This window comes from Chaetura pelagica, unplaced genomic scaffold, assembly GCF_000747805.2.
Source record: "Chaetura pelagica isolate M959 unplaced genomic scaffold, ChaPel_1.0 scaffold363, whole genome shotgun sequence".
NCBI lineage: Eukaryota > Metazoa > Chordata > Aves > Apodiformes > Apodidae > Chaetura > Chaetura pelagica.
In genome coordinates this window covers 2,184,577-2,197,706 of record NW_009952720.1, presented here as the reverse complement: position 1 = coordinate 2,197,706, position 13,130 = coordinate 2,184,577, and the positions used below count along the sequence as shown (strand labels likewise).

Here is a 13,130-nt window from a genome sequence, read left to right as displayed (position 1 = left end):
GTCCAAGCCTCAGGACTGAGCTGTGTCAGTTCCCTTGTCACTGCAGCGTCTCCAGATGCTGTTGAGATCAACCAACACTGCCCACAAAGGGCAGGAAAGGTGCCCACTGGTCATCCAGGCATCAGCCAGCCCCAGGAGAGGAGGAGCCACCAAGCAGTCTCTCTGCCACCTTCCCCTGTCCTCCAGCATGAACCTGCATCTCCATCAGGACACATCAGGAGCAGGTGACCTCCCCTGCACACCCTGGAGTTGCCAGGTGGTCCAGGACCAGTTACTTACATAAGCTCCCAGTCTAGCTGGGCTTGTTCAATGTCATTCATCAGCTTCATGAGCTTCCTTTTGAACTGGTGTTCAAAGCGCACGTCGTCCTCAATAACAAGTGTCTTCTCCAGTTCTCTGTCCACCACCTGAAACAAATGGGATCAGAAATGATCTCACATGGGCCACCTCCTGCACCCTGAATTTGTTGGAGTCATCCTGGCCTGGCACATGCAGGTAAGGGAGGCTGGAGAACCACTCCAGGTTCACAGCTCAGCTGGAAGAGACTGCAAGAACTGGTGAGAACAGTCCTGAAAATACCCTGTGGCTCAGCAGCTGCAACCTATAAAAACCCTTCATCTGATGTTGCACCACCTGGCTCCCATGAGCTACCACCTAGCATCACCACCTCCCTCAGAGGAATGTGCAGCAGCCTTGGATGCCAAAGCTACTGTTCAGAAAAACCTCTTTGTTGGAAGAAAGTGTTCCTGGGGTCTGGGAGGGAGAAAATCCAGTGTACCCTTCCCCTGACTGAAGTCACTCCTGCTGGCTCTAGGCTGTTTGGATCAACACCCTGCCCTGCAGCCAACACCTCCAAGGGCTGCCTCCTCAAGCATCTGTGGAGGACCCTGCACCAGGAGCTGCAACCCTCACGTTTGGGCAACTGCTGCCACTGCCCAGCTCTTCTTTTAGTGCCCCACATCTCACTTGAAACCAGCCTTCCTGCTTATGCTGGGCTGTGTAACTCCAGCACCTTCTCAAGTGTCACCCCCCCAAGTGACCAGATGAAAACTACAGCTTTTACCACCCAAACAAGATCTCTCAGCTCAGGTAACAGAGGCCCCTACTGTTTAAAATATTTACAATATGGCAACTTAAAAAAGTCAGTCGGCAGTTCTTGGAACTTGGTTCAGCACAGATGCAGAACAAGGGAAAAAAAACAAACAGGATTTTTTTTTTAAACACCATTTGTTCTTCAAAATTTTCTTGCCCTTCTCCTAAGCAAACTTGCTCCGAGGAGGCTATTGGATGCTTTGCAAAAACAGCCAGGAAAACACTCTGATAACAGTCACCCCGAGCTGCTGGCAGATGGAAAGCAGAGATGAGGAACTGAACGCTGGGTTCAAGCCAACGATCCCCCTGCAAACCAAGGAGAACATTTCCACCCGACACTTCCAGAAGCTCCTACTGATGCTCTGCACTAGGACTGGCCACCTGCCTGCCCACAGCACCTTCCTGCAGGAGCCCCCCAGCCCCTGGCAAGTTCCTTACCTCCTTCCAGATGTAATAGTGGCTAAGGAAGCAGCCGATCTCGCCCCGGGTTAGTGGCCGGGAGGAGTAGGGGTCCTGGTAACCCGGGAGCATCTCGATGCTGAGAGCTTTGAGCTGGCTGGTGTTGAGTGCTCTGAGGAAGACACAACATCTATCACCCTTTGCAAGAATCACAAACGCAAGCCAGACACACAGACACAACACGGGAATGGGCTGCTGGTGTTTGGAGAATATTCAAGAAACATCTCAAGAAATCCCTGCACTTGTTTTGCTGGAAAACCTGGGGAAGAATTAACTTCTTGATTTGCATTTGTAAACCAAGCTGACAAATCACATCTTCAACTCTGCCCCCAACTTCTTGTGACACCACCCCCTTGTCAGGTGCTCAGCTCAGAGCATTTATGTCTTGATGGGTACCCAAGTCTGAAGGACCACAGGGTTGTGGGTTCCTAGCTCCCTGAGGCCTTTTTTGCAACTCCCAGACCCAAAATTTTTGCCTCCATTTCTCATGATAAAAAGGTCTTAACACACAGAGTAAGCTTGGGATGGGCTGTGTCAGGGTTAACACTGTATCACAGCAGCTCTGCAGCACTGGGATGGATGATCTTCCAGGAGGTAACTCCTGAGTAACACTTTCCCTGCTGACTCCTTTTATAACGTGTGCAAGTGCTACAGCTCACAGCTATCAGCAAGATTTCAACCTGATTTTCATCCTAGTCTGAACCACACCTGCCCTGGGCTCTCTCCTGGAGAGAGTCTAATTGCAAAAGAAGACAGAAACAGAGCTGAACTGCCCCACATAGGCCGCTTGGTAAATACAAGTGGTCTTCACAAGTGGTCATCAGCAGAGAGGGCACTCAAGAAGGTGGGGTTAAGCAGTTAAGCACAAGCCACTCTTTGCAAACATCAGCAACCCCCAGCAGACTCACTTTCCATCCACAGCCTCCACTGTCTTCACTGCAATCTCCTGCTCATACAGGGTCCGAAGCATCCGGTCCCGCCGGTCTTTCCGACGCTTCAGATTGATCATGAAAATCTGGGTAGAGGAGAAAGACATCAGCCCTCCCCCCTCCTGGCTTGGGAGGGAGGCAGAAGAGGGAGTCCTGATCCACTCTTCTCCAGCAGCCCCACTAGAAAAGCAGGATTTACTATAATACCAGGCAGGGTTTTATTCCAGGTCGCTTCGATTTTGTCAAAAAAAAATGGGGTTGGGTTCGAGTTGAAAGGTTAAAGGCTCATCCTGTGTCTAACAACTACTTTTGGGGGCTGTTTGATGTCCCAGGAAAAGCTGCCCTCTGAGGACAAATACAGGCCAGTTACAGCCAAGTCTTCCATTTCCAAAAACATAGGATGTTTTGATTTATACGAAGCAGAGGGTAGAACAGGCAGCTCCAGTCCCAGAGGAACACTGAGCCACGTGCTTCCCCACAATCCTGCCCCTGCCTGTATTCAGGAGTATCAGTGGGGCCAGCACCCAAGTACAAGGACACAGCAAAGATAAGATTATTTATGTTCTTAATTACTTCATGCACTGAAAAATCTGCTGCTACCCCTGCCAGAGCAGCAAGCCTAGAACTGAGGCAGGGCCAGGAACAGGGATGTCTGGGCAGGGCTCAGGCCAAGCCTGGAAGAGACAGACTCTGCAGGGGAAGGCAGAGGACTGAAACCTTCATTTGCAGGTAAATTGCAGAGGGTCAGAGGTGTTTTTCAGTCCCAGGCAGACAAGTAGAAGTGCAGCCTTGTAAGCCACAGAGCAAAACCTCATCCTCATAAGAAGCAAATCAAATTCCAGCTCAGTACAAATGCAAAAATAATCAATTGGATAAATAAAGCACAGCCACAAGGGACAACATGGAAAAAACCCTACAGCAGCTGTGTCCTAAACACAGATGCTCAAGCACCCGTAGCCAAACCAGGTTCAGCCTTTAGGAGCCATGTGAACAGATGCAGCAGAACACACCAAGAAACCAAAGGCTCCTTTGGTCAGGGTGCCACTGCCACCCTGGCAGCTGCACACACTGTGGTTGCTGGCTCTGCAAACAACGTGGACACTGGTGAATCAAAGCTCAGCAGATCCCTCTCCAGACTTCTCCCCTCAACACCTGCCCTCTCCACAACACAGGGCAGAGTTGGGAGAGGAATTTCTGCAGGGTCTTGGGGCACTACCAGTATCAGCAATCATCTTTCTAATTCACTTGAGGCCACAGCAGGAAAATGTGTGATCAAGCAGAGCAAGGAGACAGCACACATGATTTTAATTGCTCTTGGACATACCCAGCCTGGGCTAGACCTCAGCTGTGAGCCTGGCTCCCCTGACTGCTCTGGCATCTCCAGGGTCTCTTTCAGGTGAGAGAAATCATTCCCTGGAATGATCACTGGAAAGCAGGAGAGGTTTCTCCAATATACCAGAATGGAAGGACTGCCAAGCTGCTCTGCACAGTCAGATGTAGAGGAAACAGCACAAGAACTGGGGAGTTAAATAACCTGGTTTTCACCCTCGCATCTGCCATCACCTCCTGGAAGGATTAAAACACCCATACACCATCACAACAGGAAGCCTAAAGGTCTTCTGGGCACTGCCCTTGCACACAAACCAGCCCTTCTGATCAGCAGGTACTAAGTGTCCACAGTCCTGACCAGCCTCCTTTCTCCACAGCAAATGCCAGAGGAAAGAAATGCTCCCTGAGCCCTTTCCTTTTTGCCTCCCTGAGCCTTGCAGAACTTCTCCCCAAATAAGGATGGCTACTTTCTCCTTGCCAAAAAGTTCAAGTCCAACAGATGAGTGACTGAGAAAGAGCAAACGATGTGAAAAAATAATACACACCAAGGGAAGCCTCTGGAAGCTCAGCTACAGGGAGAACCCAGGTCCTCTAAGTGATAAATGGGAAGATAAGACAAGGGCAGCAAAACAGGTTCCTTACTTCATCAAATCCCATCTTGTCAGGGTTCTTTGGAGGAACAGAGACATACTGAGAGGGTTCAATGGGAGGACGGTCGACTGAAAGAGAAGAGAGATTCCAAGCATCACTTACATGTTCAAGCTGCATCGATAGATTGTGTTTGCATGGGATTCCATCACTGGGCCTAAAAAGCCCCAGGAACTGGGAGATTCAGTCAGCACTGGAGTGAGTGCAGCAGAAAGTGTCCATGTTGCAGAGCAGAAGCCAGCACCCACCTGCCAGCCAGAGCTTGTGGCAAGAACAAGGTTCTGCAGCGTCCTCTCCACATTAGAGAGGCATTTTTGCATTTAATGTGGGGAAGTTAAGGGGCTTGGTGAGTGGGGTTGACCTGACCACAAAGTGATTCCATCCTGAGGTAGAAAAGCAGTGGGGACTGGAAAACTGCACATCCAAACAAGGTGAGAGCAGTCAGATCAGGATGCAGCCTCCCAGAGGGAACAGAGCTGGATCCCTGGCAGAAGAGCTCTACAAACATGAAGTTGGGCCCAGAGGGGGTCAGCTTACTCATGGCCTCGATCAGTGTGTGCACAAAGTTCTCTGCTTCCTCTTGCAGGGTCTGGTGGGACTTCAGGGGCATGGGAAGGAACCCATAGTGTTCCCGGTTGCAGATGAACATCTGTATTCCTGGGGATCACAGAAAAGCAGAAATTAAGTCTTTGACCAGCAGATTTTGCTGCTCTGTTGCTATGTAGTCACAATCAAACTTAGGCTGGGACCTCAGTCCTGAGAAGTTCTGCTTCACAAGCAAACCATTCCAAACCATCAAAGTGCCATGTTCTGTTTTATTTGGCTGGCAGCCTCTCCTAGGAAACCAATTTCCACTTGCTCCCTTACAGCAGGTATTTTTAACTGCATTTTTCTCCTCGGAGAGATTGGGAACCCCCCTCCTAGACCAGAGAAAGGGTCTGTTATTTACTTGCTGCCTTCCCTCTGTGAAAACAACCCTACAGCAGAGGGCAGAACTGGCCTTTAGCAAAAGCAGTGTCACAGAACCAAAGCCCCCCAAGTAAGGCAGCCTGAGCAATGCAACAGCTGGCACAGGAGCCACCTGGGTTCCCACTTGTAGCTGTGCTGGAGAAGTGGCTGTGGTGATGCTGGGAGCCTCTGGGCAAAGAGGGATGCAGCCCTGTGGGAGCAGCCTTGGAGCAGGAAAAGTGCAAACCCAGCCTGGCTAAGGGGGACAGAAGCATTTCTCTGAGCTCTGCAAAGCTTCTCTGTCAGACCACAATAAATATGGAATAACTCTTCCAGGGTGGAGGAGCAAAGTCTGGTCACCAGCTTCAAGAGCACACACGGTTGGCCAGATGTGGCAGCTCAGCTCCCCTGGGATCCCAGGGGATGCAGCTGTGAGGCCCAAGGCATGGCTAGAGCAGCAGGGCAGTTACCAGCCTAGCAAGGGATTCACTCTGGGTGCTGCAGTCAAGCGTCTTCCTGCTTTGGCTAGAAAAGTATCTAGAAATATGCAGAAAGACATTTTCACCTATGTTAGCAAAGGGCTTGGATGAATATGTAGGGTAACCACCTTGGAAGTGCCCAGTCTACAACCAAATGTGCTCCTTTCCCCTCTATGACTATTTTTTACAGTGTCCCAAAGATTAGAGACCAGCAAGGAGACAAGTTGTGTGGCAACTGCTCATAAAGCTGAACCTCATGGTGCCAAGCAAGAGCAGATGCAAAGCCTGTCCTTGGAGCAGATGCCTTGGCAAGGGAGAGATCCCCCCACTGCTGGGCTTGTTCACTGGGAATGTCCCAGCAAGGTGTGAAAAGCAAAAGTCTGTTCTCTCTGGACTGACCAGGCATTTGCTCATTATCAGCTGTAACTGCAGCAGCACTGGGTGTGATGTCACATCAGGCAACACACTCAAAAACTGCATCCAGAGAAGCCATGAAAAGAAAACCATTTTTTGCTGTTTTTTGTTGAGCTCTGGTAAGATCCTTTATTAATTAAACACAACCTGAAAGCCACTAGAACCCACACAACAGGCCAAGGAGATTTAAAAAACACAAACCTGCCTTTCTTTTCTGCTTTTTTGTTTAAAATGAAACAAGGGCAACGACCCCTTTTCCTCTAGAAAATAAGTGAAAAGCAGACACTACCTGGTGTGTTGATGCCTTCATGTATTAGTCCCCCCCTAATCCCTGGTATATTTAGCAGAGCACCATTGTCTGCATTAATAAACCTGGTGTTTCTACCATTTTTAAGTGCTGCAAGTAAATTACTGGCTACACTGCCTGCCAAAACACATTCAGCTGTCAGCTGCCATTAGGTAAATGGCAGAATAAAAAATACTACCTGCTGACATTAATGGATTTGGCACTGATCTCATCAACTAATCTTATCTGGCTCACTGATCTGCATTCTTACCTTCTGCTGGCTTAAACACAGTTCATCTGTACAGATTCACACCAGTATTTCTGGTCCTTCTAGGATTAAAGCTACTTTAAAATGGGGAGGGGGACTTGGTCTCCAGCTTTCTTTTTATAATAAAATAAACAATGGCTACAAGACACAAAAAAGCTTTAGATATATGTATTATTAGCAACCTGGGCTAGTGGGAGGTGTCCCTGCCCATGGCAGGGGGGTTGGAAATATTGGAACTAGATGATCTTTAAGGTCCCTTCCAACCCAAACCATTCCATGAAATGATTATTAGCCTTTGGAAGGCAGTGACCAGGATTCACAACCATGCCCTAAACCCACAGCCATAGTCAGGCAACCTAAATTTCTCCCCCATCCCTGTGAACTGACCTGTCTGCTGACTGGCTCTGGTTCTTCAGAGCCTCAGGCTCACAGGAAGCTCAGAAGATCTGGCTGGCTAAGTGCTACCTTGTGAGGACAAGGGGCTCCAGGGAGTCCACCTTTGTCAGCAGAAGAGCCTCAGTGAGTTTTGTTCTGAGGCTGTGCTCCCACCACAGGCCAGGTCCTCTCAGCAGAAGTGGGACAGTCTCTTTGGAGCATCACAAAACACCTGCTTCGAGCAGGAAATTCAGTGTTGAAAATGGATGGTTTGATCTGGGGCCTCAAGTGCAGCACTTGGCCTGGACAAAAGCCAACATAATTTATTACCTCAGGGAAGTAAGTGAAATGACTCCAAAGAGAAGTTTACCTCCAATTTCATTTTTCACATTTCTGTACTTGGATGTCATTTTTTTATCCTGGGTGACAAAACTCAGCCCAAGACAAGCCAACAATCTGAGCAGATCAATGGGCCAGACTGCTGAAGCTGAGCCTTTCATGTCATGGGCCCTGGAAAAAGTTAAGAGTGTTCTAGGGTGGAAGGAAAAAATTAATGGTTTGACTCCCTGAAATATTTCTTAAGCAGCTGGTGCCAAAGCAATGCAGCTGCCACACTCCTTGGATGCTGCATTTCTGGGAGAGGTGTCAGAGGGAACAAGTGGGACACCTAGATTTGAGGGAGCCCACTTTGCTATCCAGACTGAAAACTCAATTCTCCTCTGGAGAATTCTCCTCCTCTGATGTCCTGACTCTGGAAGTCAGGGCCTCAAATGTCCCCTGCAATATAGCAGCACATCTCTGCCTCTCCAGGACTCTAATTTCAGCTTTTGCTGCTTCTCCTCTGTTAGCTGCCTTTCTCATTTGGTGCCCCTCAGCCTCTCATAGTTGAGTTTTTAAAAGCCCTGCTTATTCTACCATGCCACCTTTTTCAGTGCCATCAAGAACTTCAAATCAGGAAGATCACTAAAAGGATGGCTGGTGGTTGCTGTGCTGGTCTGGCAGTGCTGGGAAAGGCAGTCTTCTCAGCCTGTCTCTCCTACAAAAGGGACAGGTAACACCACAAGCTGTATCTCTTCAGTTAACTTTCTCTCTGCTTGTCTGTCCCTGAGGAGCAGTCCTTCTTTTCACTTTAATTTTGCCTCTTTTACAAAGGACAAAGATGCACATCCCTCAGAGGACCCACAAACAACTGCCACTAACTCATCTCAGGAAGCCAAAAAAACCAGTCACAAAGCCCTGAGCAGAACTGCATTTCATTGGTGCTGCTGAGGTTTCATTAGTCCCTTTTTCCTTTGTAAGGTTCCAAACTTTCCTCTTTTCAACACAGCAGGGCAAACAACAATACAGATGGCCATTAAAAACAAACCCTTCCCAGGAGCTCCCTTCCACTCTGACACTGCTACATACACAGCCCAGGACTTTGCTGGAGACAGAACACCCACCAGGTCCACCCCCCAAAAATAAATGGGGCTGAACATCCCCACCAGAAGTACCAGAAGCAGTAGCAGCTGTATTCTCTGAGGTGCCTCTGCAAACACCAACAGAGAGCTCCTCCTGAGCTGCCATGAAGCCAAGCCTCACCACCACTGTAGGTAAGCAACTTGCTTTTTTGTTTTCCACAAGGGCTGCTAAATCTAACAACAGCCTCCTGCCCTCACCTCATGGATCACCTGGAAGTGGTGGCCTTAGATACATTACACATGGACTTCCACAGCATTCACCTGTGTCCACTGTTGTCTTGCTGTCACACCAGTGTGGGGTGGATGCCACACCTTTTGTCTCTGGAAACACTGTCCCCATCCTGAGAATGGCTCCTGTGTCCTTTGAAGCTACCTGGGATTCAAAAGCCTTGCAAGCTGCTTGCTGCTGGTTATCCCTGAGCAGATCCAAAAGAGGAAAGGGCACAGGGTCTTAACTCACCACTGAAGCCAACCCATGGCTTTTGGCCAGTGAACTCCAAGTAGAGACCTGCGTGTCTCTGCTAGCAAAGGCTGCAGACATTACCTGCTTGGCGACTGGAGAAGGCAAAGACCATGATATCATCAAAGCTCCAAGTGTAGTCCTGGTGGGGTGGGTAGAACATCAGCTTGGTGGAGGCCTCTCTCCTCAGGTCTATAAGGAACGTGGAATGAATCATGGGGACAGCAAAGCAGCCTGTCCGCTTCCATTCCCGGATCAGGGGATACTCCAGGGTCCTTCTGTAATAGCCCTGCAAACACAAGCAGGGGGCTGCTTGTTACAAGAGATTTCTGGATCACAGATGCTCCACAGCAAAAGCTCTTGCCTTTAGCCCTCCCCAGCAGAGATGGATCAGGGCTCAATTCTCACATTTTGAAGCGTCCTCCATCAGGAAAGGGCTCAGTCAAGTATTTAGAAACCAACTCCAGAACAGAAACCTTGCCCTTCAGAGGCACCTGGCAGGAGGCCTTTGAAGACACAGCTTGTAGTGTCACCCAGCACCATTCACTTGCCTGAGGGGTGATGCCACACCAGAAGTTAGAGTAGAGAGAGCGAGACTCCAGCATTGGTGCCACCAAGGTCTTGTTTTCTGCTATCATCAGGTGCAGGGTTTCTGGGTTGGTCAGTAAATTATCTGCATCAATAAACTAGAAGAGGAAATAAATGTATTATAAGATGCAATTACTTGCTTCCCCTGACACTTCATTGGGAACAAGGCAGCCAGAAATGTGAGGCTGGCAAAAGCCCCAAAAAGCAGTTTTGATACCATAGGGCACATCCCTCTGCTGAGGAAAGCCAAGGGTGGCTGCCCCTACAACAAAGCTACAGGGTGGGAAAAGATGCAGAGCCTTCCTCTGACTCCACAAAACGTGACTCCAGCACAGGGGCAAGAGAAAATAACACTGCTGAAAATTCAGGGCAGCTTTATTCTGTGAAGAGGATCAAGAACTGTTAAAAACTGGTCCCAGAACCTCACCTTGTCCAGGGGCTGTGGGAGCACCACCAGCAACTGCTGCTGCAGTGACCAAAGGCACACGTCTTCCTGCAACTGTTGTGCTGAACCCCTTCCCTTGCACTTCAACAAAACCACGTGGGGGACCCTTGCAGGTTCCTAGCCACCACCAGGACTACACTCAGCCCTGACCCCTGTGGGAAAAGCCTTGGGGTTACCCAAGGACTCCTCCTTCCAGCCGCAAAGTCTCCAGCTCGTCAGACCAAGGCACGACACGCAGCATCTCACCACAGAGAGCTTCACCTTCTGATGGAGAAGAAACCTTTTGGCAGCCCCAGCTATCAGAGTGACTACCTGAAGAGCTTTTCTGCCTGAGAGACAGCCAATAACCCAAAGCTGGTGCTTACCAGGACGTAGTCTGCCCACCTCTCCCGTGCGGCGCGCAGGGCCGCCTGTCGGAGCTTCATCACGTGAGTGAATCGGGAGCTCGGCCAATGTTTTGGCCCAATTTCTTCTGGGTAAGACCTAGCAAAGAAAAAAAAAAAGGAAAAGTGACAGCAACCCACGTCTGGGCCCAATTACACTAGTAAAAATAAAAAAGTTTCCTTGTTCCCTTGCTGCCTTCTTTTCCAGAAGAAAAACAGCGTTAAAGAGTCACCTCAGGCAACCCAGGAGAGGTTTGGAGGGAGAATGATTCCAAGTTTGGTGCTGACATGTGTACACAGGGCACTGGAGAACAAGCAGCACTGCAGCATTTCCTGCCCACCACGAGCAAAACAGCTCTGTCAAACCCAGGAATTCTTTTTTGGAGCAGGCCCTCACCTGACACAAGGAGAGGCCACCCCAGGAAGCTGATTTACCTCATCTGACCCTCTGGTAGAAAGTCATCTGTCCTCTGCTAGGCTTTAAAACTATAAACTCAGCTCCCTTAAGCCCAGTAGAACAAACAGAGCTGAGGATGTGAAGATGAACTGGATTCCCTGGGGGTCTGGGCATTATTAGTAACTGTTAACACATCCTGATAACAGCTCTTAAATCTACAAACACCCCAGGAGTCCAGGCATGTGAGCACATGTGCGTGTCTCTGTTCTCAGGATCAGGTCCAAAAAGCAAATGATCTGTAACAAAGATGGAAGGAAACTCAGGGGCAGATCCCTATGTGGAATAAAAATTCAGGACTTTTGAAACAGTGCCAGCATAAGCTAGTGAAGGCATGAAGAATTCCCAAAACTTTTTACAGAACTTAAAAAAAAAGCCAAGTTTGACAGGATTAATGAAGGATTCTAATGCAATGATTTAAAAAGTCAATAAAACAAGCTTTCCCTGGGGGGTTGTACCACAAATGCCCCATCACTGCATTGAGGATCTTGAAAGTAAAAGCAAACTAAAGAAAGGGGAAGCTGATGTACTCTTTCTTGACAGAGGAAACAGAAAACAGTACAAAACAAGGAACAGCTAATCTTTAAAAAAAAAAGAAAAAGCAAAACCAATACAATTCTTTCACTTTGACATTCTGCATTTAAGTAGCTGTTGCCCTTCAATGCTTAGAAGAGGGTTCTCTTTAAAACTAACATCATATTTCAAAGCAATGACCCTGCAAGTCATGCAAAGGCACAATGCACTGAATTAAATCTGTTTCTGTGGCCCAGAACCTACTGAATATTTGATGTCTTGGACAGAACGTTCACAGACACTACAGGAATAGGCTACAATTTCTCTGCTTCCTTGCAAACAAAGAATGACAGGCTTTATTCCCTGTAGTTCTTGATTTGTTGACTATGCAAAGAGAGCAGCTGCAGATCCTAAATAACTGGACGGAAACTGCTTTCTTCTCTGAGTTGTTTCACTAAATCAGAGACCTTTTCATGGGCTCCATAGGAACACAATTTTAATGGGACAGACCCCCCACAAAAAAAAAAAATCCACGTTTTAATGCTTGGACACTAAGTACACCTCCTGGTTTGAAAACAGAAGACCTAGAAAAATGGATTTAAGTGCTAAACAGGTTCAGTCAGGCCCTCCCTGCAGTACTCACTGAGGCTCTTCCATTGGCCTCCACTCCACGTCGTGATAGAGGTTCTGCACGTTCTTCAGCCACTCTCTGAGAATTGCTGTGGTGTTATCAACACTGTGGTCAGTGGCTGCCCTGGAGAAAGGAGAGCACAAAGAGTCTTGTTAGCACAAGATTTAGGTCCTCTGCCTTTTCCCAGCTAGCAAACTGAGTCAGTGGCAGAACCTGTTTCTTACAGGCTCATCCAGCTCCTGGGAGAACTCAGGGCAGCTCCACAGATGTGCAGGTGATCTCTTGCTACCCCTCAGGAATCACAGCAGCTTTATCATCAAGCAGATGCAGGACCAAACTCTCTGATCAGCTCATCCAATGGAAAAGCCCATTTTTTTTCCCTAGGAACAGGGCTTTGCACATCCAACACCTGGCCCCTCAAGTGCTCATGGCACATCCCACTGCAAACTGTCTTAAGGCTGCTGGTTCTTCTGGGCCAGAAGGCAGGAAAGAACAGTCCCTTGTTAGGACACAGCCTGTGCAGTCACAGCTCTGCAAGCTCCACTGAGAATTTACAATCCCTTTATATATACAAAATCCATATAGATACATATATAAATACTTCCAGAAGTCCCATGGGGAGATAGCAAAGGTGGTGTGAAACATATCTGTAAGGGGAGGACACTGAAGGCTGTGCTGAAGCCCCATCAATTGCTATATATCACTTATTTGGTCCAGACTCAAAAGCACCTGCCACAGCATCCTCCATCCTACCTGAAGAGACCTGCAGTTAGGGAAGTGCATGCAGAAGGGAGAAAGGAGGCACTTCCCAAACCCCAAAGCCATTCCAAGCTATTTCAAGAAAATACTCCCACCCAAGCCATCGTATAATCCTCCAGATGAGAATCAGGCCATGAACCCTTTCTAGTTCATGCAACCAGAAGATATCAGTCCCATGAGGTTTAGCTTGGTTTAAATTAAAAAGGAACC

General features: G+C 48.4%; 1 protein-coding gene across 1 annotated transcript in view; it reads right to left on the bottom strand.

Annotated features, from left to right (window-relative positions):
- Positions 1 to 12,278, bottom strand: part of COLGALT2 (collagen beta(1-O)galactosyltransferase 2) — a 14,900-nt gene extending 2,622 nt beyond the window's left edge. The window contains exons 1-9 of the mRNA XM_009994647.1: positions 12,174 to 12,278; positions 10,546 to 10,663; positions 9,699 to 9,833; positions 9,232 to 9,436; positions 4,995 to 5,114; positions 4,452 to 4,528; positions 2,460 to 2,566; positions 1,531 to 1,663; positions 280 to 407 (exon numbers count right to left, since the gene is read on the bottom strand). Coding sequence (XP_009992949.1) covers positions 280 to 407; positions 1,531 to 1,663; positions 2,460 to 2,566; positions 4,452 to 4,528; positions 4,995 to 5,114; positions 9,232 to 9,436; positions 9,699 to 9,833; positions 10,546 to 10,663; positions 12,174 to 12,187 — 1,037 coding nt within the window. The 5' untranslated portion in view covers positions 12,188 to 12,278. The remainder of the gene's footprint in view (positions 1 to 279; positions 408 to 1,530; positions 1,664 to 2,459; positions 2,567 to 4,451; positions 4,529 to 4,994; positions 5,115 to 9,231; positions 9,437 to 9,698; positions 9,834 to 10,545; positions 10,664 to 12,173) is intronic.
- Between the last annotated feature and the right edge of the window lie 852 nt (positions 12,279 to 13,130).